Source organism: Microtus ochrogaster, unplaced genomic scaffold (genome assembly GCF_000317375.1).
Source record: "Microtus ochrogaster isolate Prairie Vole_2 unplaced genomic scaffold, MicOch1.0 UNK29, whole genome shotgun sequence".
Lineage (NCBI taxonomy): Eukaryota > Metazoa > Chordata > Mammalia > Rodentia > Cricetidae > Microtus > Microtus ochrogaster.
Window position 1 is genome coordinate 4,405,910 of NW_004949127.1, and position 19,846 is coordinate 4,425,755.

The following is a 19,846-nucleotide window of genomic DNA, read 5'->3' on the forward strand; positions in this document are numbered from 1 at the left end:
GAACTGACAGGACTCACAGAACATGCCTACATGTGAAGATCTGGGACAGCCTTTCCTCGGAATTGGGCTATTACTCTGGCACCTGGCAAGTGAAGCAAGCCCTGTGTTATGGAGGCTGCTGGGAAGATGGGGGTTCTGAGAGGCACATCTAGAGTTATTTCAGAGGTTCCTAGTGCCTTTGTCTTAAAGACCTGTTCTCTGTGGTGCTACAAAACTTTTCCTGCAGCTGATCTAGGTATTTTGGCCAAATTACAGGCAGGACGACAGAATGCTTCCATACTAGAAATGTGTACTGTACCCAACTTGGCCCACTGCCTCAACAAAGGGCTTTGGTCTCACCAGTCTGATTGCTCTATGGCACAGGCTGATGAGGTTTTCTTTCTAGACAGGTACTACTGGGAAATACTAAGTTCTCTAGTTTGCCTTCTCTTAGAGTGGAAATACCTAGATCAGCTGCAGGAGCCCCACAGAGAACAAGTCTTCAAGACAAAGGCACTAGTATATTGTGTGTGCTATACATACAGCAATGTAATTTTTTGATTCTTTTGAGATTTTAAGAAATTGTGTTCTTTTAAAGACACACAAACCTCATTTCTTGTGATTTGTGAAGTCACAGAGACTCCTTTATTTAGCATCCAGGAAAGGGAAGGGGCTTTCTACCCTGGAACAGGAGTGTCTGACTACTAGGAGAGGGAGGGTGTAGCTATCTAGTAGAAAACCTTCCTATTGTCCCAGCATGCTACGTGAGTCCACAATATGCAAACCCTTATAATTTCAATAACATCATAACATTCCAGTACCAAAGAAAATGCAGTAATTAACAGATGGTCATATTACAATATGTAAGCATGAGTCCAGATAGGCAGAGACCCCCAAGCTAGTTGACTCTGCTGGACAGCAATGCTCTTTAGCAAATTCCATTTTCTTCATGATGCTCCTGTCCTTATTAGGCTCTCGGGGGAAGCCTTCTCTGCCTCAAGAGAGCAATCATGCTGAGGCCCTGGAAGTCTTTGCTAGGACTGGGAGCAGGAGGCTGGCTCGACACCCACTTTTCTAGCTAGTAAGGGACACTGAACATAAAGACCAGCTTTCAACATGAATACTGAGATACCAGATTACAAAGAGTTGAAAGCTAAGCTGAGCCACATGATGTCTTGATAGGACCTGGACCATAGCAAACCTTTGAATAGTGTGAAAATGTGGCAAAATATGCCACCTCAGACAGCAGAAAGCTTTAAATTTCTACCAAGCTGGGTGAGGTGGTACATGCCTATAATCACAGCACTCAGGAGGCTGACATTGGAAGACTTCTGTGAATTCATGGCCAGCTTGGCTATATACAAAACTCGTGGGTTTTCTTTCCAATATCTCCAACCCATTGCAAGAAAAGTAATAGCAGGATAGACAAAGTCACCACCGAAATTTTTAAAGTAGACCAAAGGCATTTTTAGTGGACATCACAGACAAGAAAGATCTTTTACAATTCAGCATGCCTACAAACTAAACAAGACAAGTCCAGATTTTTTCCTCTTCTATTGCAGATAATAGTTCCTTTAAATTATTTAGGAAAAGACTATAGGCCATCTGGACAGGAGGGGAGGCAAAAGAGAGCAATGGGTAATATGATCAAAGTACATTGTATACACACATGAAAATGTCATAATGAAACCAAGTATTTTGTACAATCAATATATGCTAACGAATTATGTTCACAGAAGGGCAAAATTAAAAATCCATTTTATTTATTGCATCAAATTCCAAAGTCTAACAAAAAATATTGCAGCCTTTACCTGTGATCATCTTACCATAAGGTTTAGAATAAAAGTTACAAAAATCTAGTAATTAGGATGCGCAGTAAGATTGTGGCCCGTCAGTACCAGTCATTCCAATACTGACTGAAAAGAACCAGATCTCAAATGTAATCATAGAAACATGCATATGCATAAAGAAAAGAAGTGTTCCACTGGATGATGGGATGCAGGAGCCAGAGGTCTTTTTCCATCACAGAAATAAGAAATATGGAGGCACAAGAGTCTACCTGTGGACTTTCTCAATGTTTAAGTCACACTCACCTGGTAAACACTGTGGTCAGCCCAGTAGTCCTATGAGAGCCACTGAGCACAGCCAATGGATGTTAACACAGTGTTCAGAGGCTTGACTGCAGTGTGCTCCCAAAGGCCCCACTTATTTCCTATCTAGCAGTAAGCCTTCTCTCTGCCCAGCTTCCCTACTAGTCACTCTCGGTGAGGACCTCGAAGTGCACAGTTTACCCCATATATTCTCGAAATCCAATTCCAAAATGCAGGCCTTAACAGAGCAGGTAACATTTTTCAGAATGCTCTGGGGCAAGTGCCTTCTGAGTGGGGACCAGGAAGGCGGGACTGATGTAACCAATTTTATTTTCTTGGGTGAGAACTTGAAGTGCAAGTTTACCACAGAGGCAATCCTAGAGAAGACTGTTATTTACCAGATGTTGGGTATCTTTGAAACGCTCAACAGGGCAGTAATATATCTGAGGATGGGTCAAGCCTTCTTTATGAGCGGTGAAAGGAACAAGAGGGAAGGAAGAGAAGTCTGTAGGGATCAAGGATGATAAAAATGAAAGAGGATCCGTCACTCAGTACAATGTTAATTAGGGTGAAAGACACAAAAATTTCCTCCTGCCTTACACCCTCAACAGTGGTATCTTTAAAGACAGCAATCTGCCAAGCGGGTCATGAGGTGACGTAACAGTTACCACTCCCTAAAGGATGCCTCTGGAACATGTATTCTACTTTCATCAACCTGGGATCAATTTCCAGAGATGGGTGGAAATGTAGGCTAGGACCAGTGGTATGGTGTAGACAAGTAACAGTAACACAGTCAAGCGTTGGTTTGGTCAATACAGCAGCTAAGAGCACTTGCTCAAAGAGGAAAAAGAAACTTTGAACTCTATGTGCTTTCCTAGCTGTTTCCTACAAAACCAGAGAGGAAACACTGCTTCATATGTACTTTGGTTCTTGTGCATACCACAGCAATGTCAAATTCACCACCAACTAACTCCACAGGCACTTAACTGTCTGGTTGTAAAAAAAAAAAAAAAAAAAAAGGGCATGTGCCCCTTTGGAGAAGCTGAGCCAACTACTAGATGAGTCCTACAATACCAGACCAAACTCTCCTGGAAAATGGACTTGGAAACTCAGATACAAATTTTTGGACTCATCAAAATTGCACAGAAACAAAACAAACTCACCTACTCACAAAGCAAAGTGATGTTTTAAAGTCATACCATGTTTACAAAAGCTTGTTAAACGGAATGCAAGAAAGCCAAAGCTCAGCAGCAGAGCTCTTGTCTGGCACACAGGAGGCCCTGGGATCAATTCCAGAACTGTGAAAACAAGGGATGGGGAATGACAGGTAGTATATGCAGCATGCAATGCTTTGTCCCACTTTAAACACATTCATGGGATGCGGTGAGGAAGCTGAGAGTTATGGCCTGCCCTGGACTCCCAGTGTGGACCAGTTGCTGCTGATGCTCTTCTCAGGACATGTTTGGCTGAAGGGGTAAATCTGTGGGTAACTCTAAATCAAGTGGTCACCCAGAGCACTGACTGTGACCCTGCCTGTTCATGATTCATTTAACCCTCTCATCAGGGAATTCTTTTTTAGAAGAAGGAAACTCTCCTGGAAAATGGACTTGGAAACCCTCATAGATTCTATTACATGCCATAGAATCAGTAAGACAGATACAAATTTTTGGACCTGCTCCTCTAGCAGGTTCGCTTTTGTACACTTCGGCTGGACAAACAGTGTTTGGAATGGAACAGAACAGGTTCCAATCCGAAGCTCAGGTTCCAGTGCAAATAGTCTGCCTAACTTTTATAGTTCAAAATTTTCCTTTAAGAGGGGCAAAGACAAAAAAATCATTGTGCTCCAGGAAATAAGGGAAAGGGCTAGCAAGTCTGTATCTGTGCAGGCCACTTGTTGGAGAAAGAAAATCCAACTTAATAAGCATGACCATAGTGACAGACAATGGCTACACTTCCTGTGGATCACTCTGGAACATTCAGACTAGGACATATACTTATAAGCCCTTTTAAAATATTGTTTCTTTTTCTTTTCAACCTATAAAACACACACATATTTATTAACCCAAAGTCAACTGTAAAATATGAGGTTGCTTATAAACAGTTCAAAGATCAAAAAGGTATAAAGAAATGCCATTTTAACAGACAGATATTTGAGAAGTTTTTCATGTGAATTGATTTATTTAAAACAAGGATCCAGGGTGGGAGAATGTTCTAGGAGAGCATGGCACAGATGAAAGTTAATACTCACTAGCACCTCACATGAGACAGAAAGACAAAGTAGGCAACACACCACAGAAGGAACACCAAGCAGACGGGAAAGCCACCTGGCAGGAGAGGAGCCACAGTGCCCCAGCTCCTGCAGCAGGGTCGCTTTTGTATACTCGGGCTGGACAAACAGTGTTTGGAATGGAACAGAACAGGTTCCAATCCAAAGCTCAGGCTCCAGTACAAGCAGTCAGCCTCCTTCAAACTTAGACTGCTGGTCATCTGTCATGTGGCTAGGGACTGAGTATGCTAAGTAGGGACACAAAAGCTCCCCCACCCTTTCTCTAGAAGGAACCCCAATTTCAGCAATGGATTCTGGAAGCTTTTAAATATTCTAACTTGAAACATGAAATAAAAGATAAAAAAAGCAAAGTGAACTTAATAAGTCAAATGGAAAGGCAGATTCATAAAAATAAAACCCATTGAGCAGTTCATTAACCAGTTGGTTAAGTCAGCATCTGAACGAAGTTATTTATACAGCGTCCACAAGACACATGAGCATAGAGCCATTGCTGGCAACCAGGAGCAAACAGCTCTCCTGTGCTCCCAGCACACTGTATAGAGATCAGCAACCACACGGCATGTGCTGAAGTTAGAAGACACCTCCTGTAGCCAAAATACCCCAAGCCATGGCCAATCTAACATGTGTTCAGGGCAATGGGAGACAAGACTTACACTCTCAAATCACGATCCCCAAAGTCCCTTCTGTTCCTTCTGTAAGTTCTGTACATTTTGATCTCCACATAGGAAGGTCTGAGTGTGTTTTGTTGCCCTCTCATGTCTAGGCACTCTCTGGAACATCTGAGATTAACTAGGTTCCTTCATTTCTTTCCAACTCCATTGGTGACTTTGGACTTGGAATGCCGGTTCCTTCTTCTGGAAGAATGGCTTTCATTGTTGCTTGAATGCTTGGGTGGGCTGTCTTCAGAACCTGTCCAAAGGAAGCCAACACACCATCACTAGGGACCTCTGTGTTTTGCTGCTGGTTCATGAGATCTGTGGTTCTCCCTTTCTAGCTTTCCCTAGCCTGTTGTCTAGAAGCCAGCTCTTACCCAACACTTGCTCTCCCTCTAGTGGCCTCATCAATAAATTAATTGACTCTTTCCTCTGATAGAGCCTGAGTGGCCAAGTCTAACTGCCCTCTGCCCTCTCCCCCAGAGTTATGGTTTAGTTCCATGAGAAATATTTACCAAAGACTTACTCCATTCCCCAAAGGCCCAGAGTCCTGTCTGCATTTGTCACACTACAAACTTTTCTGAATCTGAACTGTTTTTCTTTTCTTTCTTTTTTTTCTTTTTTTTTTTTTAAGCCGTTCTTCATAAGCAGAATATCTTCCATTCATGAATTCTTTCTACTGGAGAAACAGAAGTGCCCAGGGCTGATATGTAATTGGATGGAACCAGATAAGGTCAGTCTGAAAGGCCCCCTCTCAGGGGCACATAGCCCTCTCTAAGCATTTTCACTTACTTTGAAAGCTGAGAGAGAGGAGAGAGAGAGAGAGAGAGAGAGAGAGAGAGAGAGAGAGAGAGAGAGAGAGAGAGAGTGTGTGTGTGTGTGTGTGTGTGTGTGTGCGCGCGCTCCCATTATGGAGCTTGAAGTCCCCTGCCTTCCTGCCTGAGGAAAGCAGAACCCAGTGTGGAAACTCATCTCACAAAGCAACCATCTAGACAGAGTCTGTGAAAACTGTGTTTCTTAGTAAGTGGCAGGTGAGATTTGGTAAGTAGATTTGAGACTTCTCACTGAAGTTCAGGAGATGAATACTGACCCCAAATCTCCACAGTAAGTCTGAGGGTATAGGTGACTCAACAACGCTTTAAACAATGGGCAAGACAGTTGTTACCTTTTGAGCCTTTCCCATGATGCCAGGAGATCTCTGGACTGTAAGTACCATCTTCACACTCTGAGTAGGTCTAGAGAGAGACACAGGCTTAGTGAGTAAACTTTAGGTCAGTCCTGAGAGGAATGGCAGGATGAAAAAAAAAGTGAGCCCTGGCTGACTGTGACAAAGATTCCTCCTGTACTTCTCAGCTAGAGACCCACACAGAAGCAACCTTCTAGAGAGCATGAGCTCTGAGGCTGCGATACAGCACGGGCAAGGCCCTGGGTTTGACCATGATAACACATACATACACAGATATCCAAGCTCAAAGTTATGAATAAAGAATGACTTTATCTTTATTTAAACAAAAAGAGAGCTGGAAAGATAGCTAAGTCAGGAAAGTGTTTTCTGTAAAAGTCTGACAACTAAGTTCAGTCTCTAGAACACAAATTAAAAAGCCTGGCAGAGTGTTTCATGCTTATTATAACTAGTGAAAGGGACTAAAAAAGTGGACAAGTGCACAGAGAAAAATGATATCTGATGATGTCTGACGTTAGCCTGTGGCCTCCACAAAACATCTCCCCCACCCACATCCTCCTGGACACATAAATAAACCCACACACCAACAACGAACCAACACACGCACCCCACATACAATAATCCCCAGGACTACTCTAGTGTTAAAACTTACTCAAATCATTCTCTACTTTAACTGTAAGGGGCAGACAGTGCAGGTGGGGGCCTGGACTGGGACATATAAAAAGGCAAAAGAGCCAGAATATAAGACAACCTCGAGAACGGGTTCAGGGGTTTCTCATTTCTACATTTGTTTTCGCTAATTTTTAAAATTTGATGTAAATAACTAAGATTTAAACACCTTGCAATAGGAGGATAAAAAAAAAATACTGAACAGCCAGGGCAGCTACAAGCAAGCACAGCTGTGTAGCAAGGCCACATTCTGACATGTTAAGTTTCTATATGGCAGGACTGATATCACTCCCTGAGGCTGCTATGCTATTTATTTCCTCCTGAGTGTCTGGGCCACCCGCTGGGTCTTTTAAATGAAGTCAAGTCTTTTTCCTCCTCTACCTTTTCCCGGTGGCCATAGTGCTCTGCATACCAAACCATGCCGTACAGACACAGGAACGTGGTGAAGGCCTGAAAGAGAGAAAAACGCAATGCCCCTTTATAAATAACAGTGCACATACTTCACTTCCCAGAAATTGGGTTTCTGGAAGAATCCAGAAGATAGCTCAGTGCCTTTCCGCCATCTGTCTTCAGGTCAAGGCTTCAAGATGGTTGGATGTGGCAGAGACGAGACTGAGGAGAGCATGACCAGGCTTGGTGGACTGGGGTTGGGCAGGCCACATCTACTCCATTTGTAAGACGGGCTATGGTGAGACCAGACATGTGGACTGGGGTTGGGCAGGCCATATCTACTCCATTTGTAAGACGGGCTATGGTAAGACCAGACATGTGGCTCTACCCAGAGAGTCCAGAAACTCAGCTTAAGAAAGAAAACTTCTGGATGGAAAAGCCTCATTCAGCCTCATCATAACAAGGCCTAGGAAGGCATCCCTACTGACCGAGCAAGAGCAACAATGCCACACTTACAGCCCTGGCTTTTTGGTGCCAGTTTCCTCACTCTGACCCCTGTTGCTTTTGCTTTTGTAGACAGGAAAACAAAGAGACTGAAAATACTTTGAAACAGCCTGAGTGAGATGAGTGGCTACCCAGAAGCCAGGCATCTCTACCTCAACCTTGACTGTTCACCAAGCCAGTGCTACACCTTAAATAAAACGCCAGTGAAAGAACGAAAGCACAGATAATTAGCCCTCTGCATGCAGAGTTTCCCATCCTCAGAGTCAACAAACTGGTTCAAAAATATTTTGAGAAAAGAAAATGTATTTGTACCAAACATAAACGTTTTTAAATACTCATCATCATTCCCTAAAAAACAAGTTATACAGTATTTATGTTTTATCTACGTATGATTTAAATGCTATAGGAGGACATGCATACACTCTGCAAACATTGAGAATGTACGAATTAATAGCTACTGGGTTTGTGTATCCCAACGGTGGGAGCATGGAACCCATCTCTCACGGATATTGAGAATCAAATTTTCAAAATGTGTCAAAAAAACTAAGTTTAGGAAAAGTCATTGGCTGCCCAGACTGAGTAGCAAAGGGTAAAGGGAACAAGAGGGTCAGCAGAAAATGGGTATGAGGGGGCAAGGAGGGATCAGAAAGAGTAAGTGCAGAAAACAAAAGCAACCAAACAAAAAACAGCCTGCTCTCCAGAACACTTATACTCAGCCATTCCTACTGCCCAGAGAGCTCACACTATTTCCTATGAACACTCGGGTATGTTGTTAGCTATCACCTCATCTCAACCAAGGGGACAAGTCTGAAATCATGGCAGGACCTTCTCTTCCCAGGAGAATAATTTTAGTTCTTTCTGAGAATCAGAGCTTTAGATCTAGAAGGGCACTTCAGAGAGTCTTAATCTTCCCACATTAACAAAAAGGGAAAAAAAGCCCAGAGAGGTGAATGCCTTCCAGGGACTCTGGTGATGTGGGGAAAAGCTGGAGTCAGAACATAGGTTTCTTGATAGACCAAGTCCAAGTTTTAAAGATATAATTGATCTAATAAGATACTGTTTTTATGTTTTACATCTTTCTACTGAGATCCCTCTATAGATCGCCTCCATCCTCTGAGGAAACCAAGGCATCAGAGAGTATCAGAAGCCAGCCTCACCCACCCTGAAAAGACACAGAATGGTAGGTGAAAAGCAGACAAGCAAAAGCAGCAGAATTGTAACCCTATCCCCTACTGACTGGAGCCTAAGCTCTAGCCCATTCCTTCATGTCTCAACATTTGCTAAGTCTCTGAAGTCAGTATTCTCCTACAAACCCAAAAGAAAGGCACCTCAGTGCTTCAGTTGGCTATGCAAGGCATGGTGACTGACAGCACAAAACCCAGTCCACATGCAAACTAGCAGATCTCTACATGATGAGTTTTAAAGAGAAGTTCATATTCCCTCACAACAAAAACTATGCCCTGAATGAATATACTGCAGTTATAAAATGTAAACAACTTCTAACCTCCAACATATTCTAATACTTGTCCAAATTTTCTAACATATACCAACATTAAATTTGCCATTTCTCATGGAAGGAAAAAAATAGCAACAAGCAGAAATGTACAACCACATATGAACCTCCAATGTGTTAGGATTTTTACAAGGGCACAACAGGATGTCCCAAGCTTCACACTGGGTGAGGGAGTTTAGGCAATTCTTCCCAAAGAACTGGCTGTAGAATGATCCTGGGAGGAGGACGCAACACCTCCACTGGCCTGCTATTGCACATTCTGACCACCAGAGGGCAGCTGTGCAAGCTCTTGAATTTCTTATCTCCAAGCTTGTGCCTTCAGGCTGTAGCTGGGGCTTTCTCCAACCAGAAACAGCAGACAGAGCTGGTTCTGCAGAAGGACCAGGCAAAAACAGACAGGTGGCAAAGGAAAGGTGCCATTTTCATGGTCACCACACAGAGGGCCTAATGGGGTTGCCAAATCTACCACTTCACCTAGTATAAGAGGCCTATAGTCTACTTGGTTCAGGACACAAAAGCTTTTAATTTATTGGTTTGCATACCTGTGGAAATGTAGGCAGGTACCCACTTAAAATGTCAAGATCCGGATTTAAAATAGTAATTGCATAGATTTTGTTTAAAGAGGGATGAGGGAGAATAGAAAACTGTGAGTCTGTGTCCATGGATGCAGCATTAGTGAGCATGCAGAATCCATCTTGGCTTTACAATATGGTAATGAACATTAAAATATATGATGATTATTCTACAGCTTCATTAGCCAGCACATGAGTTGCTGGCTTCCACATTAATCTCAAATTCTGTGTGTGGTGCCTTGCCAAGCAGAGGAAAGAATTAGGGCTTTTGTTTCTTGAGTACTATGGTAGCCACAGTGTAACCTACTGCTCTCTTATTGAATAACAATTGTCTCACTTCTGAGAGGGAGAAGTAAAGGCCTTGGTATGAAAAGTCTTGGGATCTTATTTCCATTTTTTTTTTTTTTTGGTTGTGAAACATGCAAGGCAGTGGAACTTGCTATGTTTTGGGTCTTGAATGTCCCTAGAGGTCCATGTTAGCCTTGGCTCACAGCTTGTTGAAACTGGGAAGTGGTAGGAACCTATAAATGGCAGAACACAGGAGGTCTTAGGTCACAGAGGGCTACCCTTAAAGGTGCTGATGAATCTCTCCTTCACATTCTTCAAAACTCTATCATGCATATGGATTAGGTTTCATATTTCTCTTGCTACCATGCCTCTATTGCAACCTCCTTGGTAAAGAAGGGGGCAGACGATTGGAGAACTGAGACTCCCTTCTTTGAGATCTCAGAAGGACACTGACTTCAGAGGATACTCAGCAAATGTGGCTGACAAAGGAATAGGCCAGAGCCCTTTCTTACACATCTGGCTATGAGGCCAGATTTCTTTTTTCTTTGTTCTTACTGTGCTTACACCATGGGGATAAATGACGTAGATAGAAGCCCCCAAAAGACTAATAAACCTTTCTCTTTGAATTGCTCAGATATTTGTTACAGGAATGGAAGCTGACTAGCTTATTGGTTGCTTTTCAAGCTGAGTCCTCTTACTGCCTGCCATACTTGATCTTGTCAATCAGGGACTCTGCCTGTCTTCAGAGTCTCACTGTCATCTTATGGCTGTCATATAAGCTCTACTTGGCCTCTTAAATCCACCTGCTCCATGGAATCCCATCTTTAGGCAGCATCTCAAGTTCCTGTAGAGTGTCTTCTAACTCTTCCTATAATTTCATGGTGTCTCTTAGTCCTACATAGGTACAGCTTGGCTCAGCCCACCCCTGAGCAAGCCTTTTCCAATGTTACTGAGCAGATGAAAATTTCAGTGAGGCAGACAATGAGATAAGATACTTTCATCTGTAAATTTCACCTCAACTCAGAACTGTTGTTATAGGCTGCTCTCATGTGCCCTGGCCTGTTACTACCCAATCCAGAAACCCCAGGGTAATCACAGGGCAAGTGTCCTATGCAATTATCTCCAGGACAATTAACAAACCAACTAGTCCTTTCCTTGCTCTTAATGCCTCTGCTTCGCTTCCACCTGTCACTTTTCAAATAGACCTAGCAACATACTCTAATTTAACATCCTTCCTCAAGACTCCATTCTGCACAGTGTTTCTCTGTGACAAAAATCAAATCACATTCTTTTTTGTTTGTTTGTTTTTGTTTTTCGAGACAGGGTTTCTCTGTGGCTTTGGAGCCTGTCCTGGAACTAGCTCTGTAGACCAGGCTGGTCTCGAACTCACAGAGATCTGCCTGCCTCTGCCTCCTGAGTGCTGGGATTAAAGGTGTGCGCCACCATCGCCCGGTCAATCTTTCCTCATTTATAAATCCTAGAAGACCCAACTACAAGTATGGTGTAGGAGGTCTATATGTTGCTTTCATTGGTTAATGAATAAAGAAAACTGCCTTGGCCTAGTTGATAGGGCAGAACTTAGGCAGGTGAAGAAAACAGAACTGAATGCTGGGAGGAAGAAAACAGGGTCAGAGAGAGCTGCCATGGAGCCGCCAGAGACAGACATGCTGAATCTTTCCTGGTAGGCCACTGCCATATGAAGATATACAGATTAATAGAAATGGGTAAATCAAGATGTGAGAGTTAGCCAATAAGAGGCTAACTAATGGGCCAAGCAATGATTTGATTAATACAATTTCTGTGTGGTTATTTCAGGTGTAAGCTAGCCAGCGGCCAGGATGAACAAGGCCCTCATCCATCAACACAAGTATGCATAGACCTTCCTATACATGAAACTCCTATCCTCTTCAGTGTTTGATGTGGGATTCCATTCTGTATGCTATGATTAGTTGGGTTTTTTTTTGTTTTTTTTTTTTTTACCATTGGTTAATAAAGGAGCTGCTTTGGCCTATGGAATGGCAAAATATAGCTAGGCAGGAAAACTAAATTGAATGGAGGAAGAAAGAAGGCAGAACCAGGGAGACACCACTTAGTCACCCAAGAAGCAAGATGTAAGGTAACAAACCATGAGCCTCATGGTAAAATATAAAATAATAGAAATGGGTTAATTTAAGATGTAAGAGCTAGCTAGGAATAAGCCTGAGCCATTGGCCAAACAGTGTTGTAATTAATATAGATTTTGTGTGATTATTTGGTTCTTGGTGGCTGGGAAACAAAAGTGCACTCTTCATTTACAAATGTTCCTTCTTTCCTTTCCCAGTTCCATGTCTACTCAAGCTGATCCCTTGATCTGGATATGCCTAGTCTTTGCCGCTCCAAGTTTACATACTTTATATACTCATTCTTTACACACTAACTGAGATTCCTGAGAAACCTGATACCAGATGTGGTACTCATGACAGTGGTAGCAAAAGAATATTAAGCTTATTTATACTCACAAAGAAAAATGTTGTGGATGCAGATATAAACAAATCAACTCCAATATATAGGTTAGGACTAGAATAGCCAGGTATGACATGCTGACTGGCTGGCCCCATGCACTGTGGTAAGAAGTATCCTCTACCACCTCTGGGTACTCTGGCTTATCCTTGCTGTGGTCCCAGGGCTTCCCAATAGCAGTTAAGGTGAGCAGCCCTCTACCCATGCAGGCAGGACATATTCCAATCCAAACCTGAAGCGACCACGTCAGAGAACAATCCAAGGAGATCAGAAACAAAACATTACATACACCTTATATCCCCAACTCACTCTTTCTTCTAATCTTACTAGGATAGAAAAATACAATTAATTCTGTACTTTAATCAATTAATTATTAATTCTGTATTTTAATTAAATTGGAGATACCCACTCCCTGTTACTGCACAAGATCAAGAAGGGCAGAACAAGACATGAGGTGCTAATGTAGTTGGAATTTCTAACCTTCAACCCCCAAAACAGATATAGCGAAAGTAACAAACAAAATAAAACAAACAAAAACACCTTACAGAAAATCAAGGATGTGTGCTAATTACAGGACAGGATGAAGGTGATAAGACAGTAAGAAATCTATAGGACAGAAGAGCTGCTTTCTCCCTCAAACTGCAAGGGAGGGTGCGCTAAAGACATAAGGAAATGCTACAGAGCAAGAGGCATGACAGGTATGACAGCGACTTGGGATGGGTGGATAACAATGGAAAGAAATTATAAAAATATGAAGTATAGGTCAGGGAAGCCTGGATGAAACAGTGTCTTCTAGACACAATGAGACCACTGAACTCATGAATTCATGCCATCTGTGGTTTCTGCACAAGACCTGAATACAATTAAGCTACCTAAATTTCCAACACTTCGATTTCAAAGGTGAGAGTAAAGGACAGAAATAAACAGATGGAGCTCTGGGCTGACGATCCACTGGGCTCCTCTCTTCAGAGTGGGTCCCTCTCTGGGGTAGAAATGTGGTCTACAAAGCAGAACACCTGTGGTCTGATTGCTTCCAAAACCACTCTGCGATGCCACGTTGTATAAAACCCATGTATAATGACATGTATGTTTTAGCCACAGTGACAGGATGGAGGAGAGGGCATGGAAATTGTCCTTGTTGCTGCCTCAAAGTCCTCACAGGTTCACTTCATGTAGACACATTCCCAGAAGCAAAATAATCACACAGGTGGTGTACCTGCTGAGGCATCTATTTGGAAATGGCCAAGGTGACCCACTCCAACTGCTATATGGCTGTATTTTAGTCAAACTTTAGACTAGTGTCCAATCTTAAGTTATTAAGAAAATGTCTATAAACCTCTAAGGAAACCTTGTGTGCAACAGAATCTAATTTTTTTATTTCAGTTTCCTTAGAGACAGCTAGAGAGTTTAGTTAACAGTTTGGGGTGTGAGAATAACAACTTACCACACAAAGAAGCCAAAATACAACGTAGAGTATCTGGGTCTTAGAGAAGAGATCTTGTCCAAATTTTATGCAAACAATAGCTTCCAAGAAACCAATGACCCTAAGCAGACAAGAAACAAGAACTTCTATGTTAGTGTGCCTTATTAGAAGATATCCAGTATCAGAAACGTGCAACAGATGAGTCACAAAGTCAATGGTCAAGCTTTCTGTTCCAGACACTGGTAGCAGGTACTGTACAAAATGACATAGTTCCTCCCCACCACACTTTTTTCTGAAAATATTTTTTTCCCTCTTCTTTTCTCTAAAATCTTGACCCATTGGCTTTTAAAATCTACAAACACCCAGCATCATCTGAGAGGGGACTCTCTGAAGCACAGAAAATCTACTATCTTTGAGAGGGGGTTCAGTTTTTTGTCAGAGTTCAGCAGCTACAGAATTGGTTGTTGTGGGCTAGAAACTGCTATATGGCTGTATTTTAGTCAAACTTTAGACTAGTGTCCAATCTTAAGTTATTAAGAAAATGTCTATAAACCTCTAAGGAAACCTTGTGTGCAACAGAATCTAATTTTTTTATTTCAGTTTCCTTAGAGACAGCTCACTCACCAATAATTGATTGTCTGGATTCTGTTTCAAGCATACACTCTCTAAAGTGGTGCTATTTAATATCTATATTATTTAATATCTATATTATTATTTGTCCACTGGCAGACAAAAATCAAAGCCATCATCAAATACATGGCTGGTTCTAAGCAGACTGTTTGCAATTAGACTCACTTCAGAAAAGCAGAGAAAATGATACTAACTTCTAAAGTTTGGGACTCTCTCTTTTCCTATCTGTACCCAAAGTTAAATAGTAGCCATCTGGAAATATTGGAGACCACTTCTCCTTAATTACCACCACCATCAAAATCCCAAGCTTAAGAATCATTTAAACTCATAAATTCTTACAAAATAGTTAGTATGCCAATCTTGAAGTCTAGGCCATCATCTCACACTGGATGGCAGCTTGAGCCTGCAGTGCTAATAAGTCACTCTTTCGCTGAAACAATAACAAGGCTGAGTCCAGGACCCAAGTATGAGTATCTTCACGTCAGTCATCCAAACTGAGCACAGCAGGAGAGTTCTGACTGTTCACTTAGATTTAAGTTTCTTTTCAAAAAGCACACTGTTATGGTTTACATGTGAAATGTCCCCCCTCAAGAAGCTCATGTTTACATATTAATACTTGGTCTCTAGATGGTAGTGCTGTTTTAGGAGAATATGGAACCATTAGGAGACAGAACCTCACTAGAGGAAGTGGACCTCTAGGAGACAAGCCTTGAGGTTTACAGCTAGTTCTACTTCATGTCCTCTTTCTGCTTCCTAGTCCACAGAGACGTGAGCTCCTGCTGCCTTGATGGTCTCTACTATCTGCCTTTCCCACCATGATAGACTGCACCCTCAAGGTATGAGCCAGAGGAAACCCTTCTCCTTTAAGAAAACCACAGAGAAACCCTGTCTCAAAAAACCAAAAAAAAAAAAAAAAAAAGATTCGGTCACAGCCAATTAGTGTTGGCAACAAACCACTTCATTTTCACACACACACACACACACACACACACACACACACACACACACACATTTAAACACAAGTCTCATAAAAATAAGTGCAACCCTCATTAAACAAAAATTACAGGCCTTGTCTCAGGTCCCAATAGAGCAGGTTAAAAGTCAGTCAAAGAAGTTTTCTGTAACCAAGTAGAAACCAATGTATTTATCTGATTTAAGAAACTGGAACTAGAGATTACAAAATTGTAAAATGTGCCAAACAGGCCAATTTCATAGGCATAAGGAAGTTCTTTCTACCTAACCCTATAAGGAAGGCAAACTGAAGCAACCTAATGTCAACAGTAAATATTTGTTTATGATTCTGTTTCCTTATCTTTATCTTAAAGGAGCATAATGCCGTGAGATAATCATTCTATTCTTTGTTTCTGCTTTCTCCCCACCCTTTAATCTCCATTAAAATGAATCTATACTCCTCAATTTACTGCATTTGTTCTACTTTACAGAGTAAGTATTCCCCAATTCTAGAAAAAAAAGAGCAATTAAAGTCTTTAACTAAATTGTAATTTTCCTTTGACACCTACTTTGGTGATTTTTCCATTCTGCTTCATTTTTACTTTATTTTTTCTTCATTTTTATTTTATACATATAGGTGTTTTGCCTGTATGTATACCCATGCCTATGGAGACCAGAAAAGGACATCGAATTCCCCGGGGACTGGAGTTATAGTCGGTGTGGGTGATAAGAATCAAACCCAGGGGCCTAATTCAAAGAAGTCTTAGCCTCACAAATCTTCTAAAACTATGATTGGCTTGGGTTTGAGGGAAACTGCCTGTTTCCAGCATGGGCATTCATTTTTCCAGTGATCCATTTCTTTGCAGTAGGCACATTGGTCCTTTTGTAAAGATCTCCTCTTTTTATCGTGGCATGCATGGGTAGAGTTTAAAATGGCTGGGGCTTGTCATGCAGCCACAGTGGGATACCCCATCTTCTTTATTAAAAGAACTTTGCTGTCTTTGCTATCAGACATCTTTAGAGCTATGTCTAATAGTTCTGACCTGTTCTTTCCTGCAAACCCATCCATTTTCTGTATCTTTTATGCATGTCAGGGACTGACTGAGCAACAAAGGCCAAGGTAATTGCCTTGATTTGCCAGGTCCTCTGGGTCTATAGGACTGGATAACTGACAGGTGTTCAGGACATCCAGGAAAGCTGAAAACGATTCATCGGGGTCCTGCTTCACATCTGCTACCCAGAAATATGGGTTTCTGTCTTGGCAGAGCATGGTCAATTGCCTTCCAGGGAGTACTTCAGCTGCTTTTGTGAGAACCTATTCCATTTCTTCAGGAGTGAAAAGGGTGTGGAGAATCTGCTGACTGTCATCCCACATGGGGAGATCATTGAAAATATAGAATCAATTAGAGAAATTAATTGTAACCTTCACCATTCGGGGTAACCTGTAAATTTTCTGACTGGACATGGGGGGTATGCATTCAGTATTATGGGAGCTTCTAGGTCCCCTTACCTACCAAACAACAGAAGTAAAAGGGGCAACAGAGGATACCAAAGAATATAAATGAACCAACTGGACTGTTAACCTAGGAGAAGGAACTGCGACTCATTCTTGTATTGTTATTTCTGAGTGTCCCTACCCTTTACAGGGGCAGGACCTCTTGAACAAGTTTCAGACAACAATGTCATTCTTAGGAGAGACTCTCCTAGATTGCAATTGAGAAACCCTACAGCTTTTAACTATAGCCTACCCGATAAGTGAGGAATATCTGCACCTACAAAATCCAAACCATTCCCTAGAAGGGAATGGAAAAAGTTGCTGATCCAGGAAATTCCTCCAGTTTGGGCAGAGGACAATCCTCATGGCCTAGCAAAATATGTGCCACCAATCTTAGCACAACTAAAGTCTGGGTCAATGCTCATCTGAGTCAAGCAGTACCCCATCTGCTCTTAAATGATGAACTCTTTCTTCCTAATGCTGCAACTCTTTAATATAGTTCCAACCATAAAATTATTGCCACTGTAATTTTGCTACTGTTATGAATGGTAAATATCTGATATGCAGTAATCTGATTGCAAACCCTGTGAAAGGGTCATTTGCTCTTCCTAAAGGGGCTGTGATGGAAAGGTTGAGAACTACTGCTCTAGACCCTGGAACTCAATTTTAATCACTGTCCAGTAAGGTACAACTTTCTATCACAGTGCTTTCTGCCATGCTTAGCCTTGTTGACTCTGCTGTTTCTCCTATTCACTTGGACTATATTTCTTGGATATGCAATTGGAAGGAAAATGTCACAGCACCACCTGTCTGACCCATGTCTCCTTCCACTAGTAAACTAATACACATCTATGGAGAAGATCTTTGTTGAAGACTCTTAAACATGAAGGAAAAACTGCACATGGCGGGCAGGGGGAATTCCTAACTGAGAGGAAAGAGCTCATGGCTGGAAAGATTCCTTCAATTAACATGGGAAGGAACTGCTAACACCCCTCCTTTCCAGAACTAAACATGACCACATGACATCAGAGGACATCCTCTGTCAGAGTACACCAGAATCGTAGAAATGGGAATTCTCCTTTTTCCCACATAGCACTAAACAAAGGAAACTTAATCCGCCTGATCACTCTTAAAGCTGCAATCACCTGGGCAGAAAAATAGGCTCACCCACTGACTCAGAAGAAACGGGTGACAATGGCCCTTTATCTCCTGGGATTAGGGGGTGGTGTGTGTGTGTGTGTGTGTGTGTGTGTAGAAGAACTTACTGAATTCTAACTTGAATATCTACATTTTTATTCTTTAAAACCACAGAGAATCTCCTAGTGCCATGTTTATACACACAAAGGAGAATTCGGGAGGGAGGGCAAAAATCAAAACAATCATCTCTGGATCATCTTCGCATGACAGCTTCTTTTATATTTTGCTCACCTATTTTAACCAAGTGTGCATTGATTTCTAACTCTGCCTGAAGTAATTTATTCTAAACTGTCATACTCAATTTAGAACGCAGATTAGATCTTGAACCTAGGCTACCTCCTACCTCAGGGACTCATCTTCCTATATAGATTTACCCAGATCCTCTTGAACTCTGGATGTGAAAAAAGATCCTTGGTGTTTAAGCAGCAAAATGACTTACCTGACACACAGAAAAGAGGCTCAACCATAAGAGGGTTTGAAGGGGAAACAGAAGTATGAAATAGTCAACAGTATATTAACTAACAACATTTGTACCCACAATTTGTAACCAGGTGGCTGTGTTAATTCTTGGAGCAATAAAATTATACTTTGGGATGCATTAAGTTCTTTCACAGAGACCTTCTAAGGTTGAAATAACATGAGGTGTGGCTCAGCCCAGGACAGATATCCCAAACTCAAATATGTTCAGAGGAATTCAACTGATCCATACTGGATCTAATTCATTTTGTAAAGCAAGGACTATAAGTTCTTCAAGAAATAGTTTCTGAACTTGATCAACATCCTTGATGGGGAATTACACTAGAAGACTCTTAAGAAATATTCTACGAAATTTAGGGGTTCAAATGGTTTTGAGACCCCCACAATCACAGATACTCACCCAAACACCCAGCACTGTGTCCCTACACGCTTGCACTGCGTGTCAGTGAGGTAAGCATAGTACTGTCTGAAAGAGCAGAGTTGGAATACATGAGAACCTCAATAGGTCAAGGTTCTACACAACAGCAGCACTTTCCAGAGGGGATAAAAAAAAAAAAAAAACCTGCCCTGCCTTGCTTGCCATATTACAGCTGCTTGGTCTAGTTCTACTCAAGTGAACAGCCAGGGCTATTCAAACATTCCTGTAAGAGATTCTAAATACAGGATCACAGTGTTGGCAAAGACAGCGTTGGTCCAGCACCATTCCCACAGCCGTAAGCAAGTCAGTCTGGGCCTGATCCAGCCTCTCTGGAGAGTGGAGACCACTTCAGAAGGTCAGCTCCAGGCTTCTTCAACTGTCTCTTATGGTATCTTCAGGGTTATGGGTGTTGATTGTACAGGTAAAAACGGAGACATCTTTCCCTTGCTGAAACTGGAGGGACCCTGGCTGCACTTCACTTTATCTGCATGACAGGGCTCTGAATGTTGCTGACAAGATTAGCAAAGAGTATTCCCAAATTGGAGCACCGGACAGAAATCTCAAGGTCCAAATCAGGAGCAGAAGGAGGGGGAGCACGAGCAAGGAACTCAGGACCGCGAGGGGTACA

The 19,846-nt window shown here is 41.9% G+C and overlaps 1 protein-coding gene across 2 annotated transcripts in view; it reads right to left on the bottom strand.

The window, feature by feature from the left end:
- Positions 1-1,403: 1,403 nt before the first annotated feature.
- Ptdss1 (phosphatidylserine synthase 1) overlaps positions 1,404-19,846 on the bottom strand; it is a 49,482-nt gene continuing 31,039 nt past the window's right edge. For both annotated transcript variants that reach the window (XM_005368147.2, XM_013354112.2), the window contains exons 9-13: positions 19,201-19,266; positions 14,072-14,171; positions 7,243-7,311; positions 6,175-6,244; positions 1,404-5,265 (exon numbers count right to left, since the gene is read on the bottom strand). In XM_005368147.2, the coding sequence (XP_005368204.1) occupies positions 5,156-5,265; positions 6,175-6,244; positions 7,243-7,311; positions 14,072-14,171; positions 19,201-19,266 (415 nt within the window). In that variant the 3' untranslated portion in view covers positions 1,404-5,155. The remainder of the gene's footprint in view (positions 5,266-6,174; positions 6,245-7,242; positions 7,312-14,071; positions 14,172-19,200; positions 19,267-19,846) is intronic.